Source organism: Primulina huaijiensis, unplaced genomic scaffold, assembly GCF_012295235.1.
Source record: "Primulina huaijiensis isolate GDHJ02 unplaced genomic scaffold, ASM1229523v2 scaffold42259, whole genome shotgun sequence".
Taxonomy (NCBI): domain Eukaryota; kingdom Viridiplantae; phylum Streptophyta; class Magnoliopsida; order Lamiales; family Gesneriaceae; genus Primulina; species Primulina huaijiensis.
The window spans coordinates 1-1,313 of record NW_027360128.1 but is presented as its reverse complement, the minus strand read 5'-3'; the positions used below and the strand labels follow the sequence as shown (position 1 = coordinate 1,313).

Here is a 1,313-nt window from a genome sequence, read left to right as displayed (position 1 = left end):
GTAGTTTTTTAAATTATGGATTTCAAATTCCAACTACGAGACTAAAAAATATAACGTAACGAAAATATTTAAATTGATACTTAATAGTGTGAGACAGCAGTGTGAGACAGCAAATTAACACGGGTGTGCGCTTTTGCTGTTTTGGGTAAAGCAATATATAACTTAACTAGAGGATCAAATTGAGAAATTAAGGGTGCAAGGGGGGTAATGGAAATATAGGTATAGTTGAGACGGTAAATTGTAAATAAACCACCAGATCCAGCAGATGACCCAAAAACCTTGGCGCACCACCTGACTGGAATAGCCAAGTCCGAATCTACACTTTCCGGTGACAGAGGCATCGACGTGCGGCTGTGCGTGACACGACATTCTGTTCTATTTTTTTGAAGGTACATTTTCTTCTTGAATTGTGAAGTCTCGCTGTTTTGTTATATCTATTGTCTGTAATGGATAAAACTTGATCAGATTGAATGGAAATGAACTGAATTGGAAAGAAATATCGGATTGAATTGCATCAGAACTCAGTTTATGATTATTTTTAACAAACTCTGCTGATATATAATTTTGGGGTAATCGTTGACAAATTTCAAGCTCGTAGTTAATTAGGAGCGCTTTCTTTCTCTACATTTTCAGATTAAATGTCCAATGATGTGGAAAATCCTGAAGATGGAAACACTTCGGATGCGCGATCAGTTCCTCCCGGAACGCTATCCACCTGGTATTCCAGCTTGCTGCAGCAAGTATCGGTTTATGGAATTGCTGCGGGTTATTGTATATCTGCTTCGTTGTTATCCATAATAAATAAATGGGCTGTCATGAAATTTCCTTACCCGGGAGCTCTAACAGCACTGCAATACTTAACCAGTGCTGCTGGAGTATTGATTTGTGGCTGGCTTAAGTTAATAGAACACGATAAGCTCGATCTTCTTACAATGTGGCGCTTTTTGCCTGCTGCATTTATATTTTATTTGTCCCTCTTCACAAACAGTGAACTCCTCCTACATGCTAATGTCGACACATTCATTGTTTTTCGCTCAGTCGTCCCCATATTTGTTGCCATTGGTGAAACCCTCTACTTGCACCAGCCTTGGCCTTCGCTGAAGACGTGGTTATCCCTTGCGACAATATTTGGTGGCAGTGTGCTTTACGTCATAACAGATTATCAGTTCACTTTAATGGCTTATAGCTGGGCATTAGCTTATTTGGTGAGCATGTCGATAGATTTTGTTTACATTAAACATGTAGTTATGACAATTGGTTTAAACACATGGGGTCTTGTGCTGTACAATAATCTTGAAGCCTTGCTGTTGTTT

At 39.1% G+C, this 1,313-nt stretch overlaps 1 protein-coding gene across 1 annotated transcript; it reads left to right on the top strand.

Moving 5' to 3' along the window:
• Positions 1 to 243: 243 nt before the first annotated feature.
• Positions 244 to 1,310, top strand: LOC140969554 (GDP-mannose transporter GONST3-like; the record flags this gene model as incomplete). Its single annotated transcript, XM_073430928.1, has 2 exons — positions 244 to 389; positions 634 to 1,310. A coding segment is annotated over exon 2 (672 nt), but the record flags the coding sequence as incomplete, so codon positions are not given.
• Positions 1,311 to 1,313: the final 3 nt, after the last annotated feature.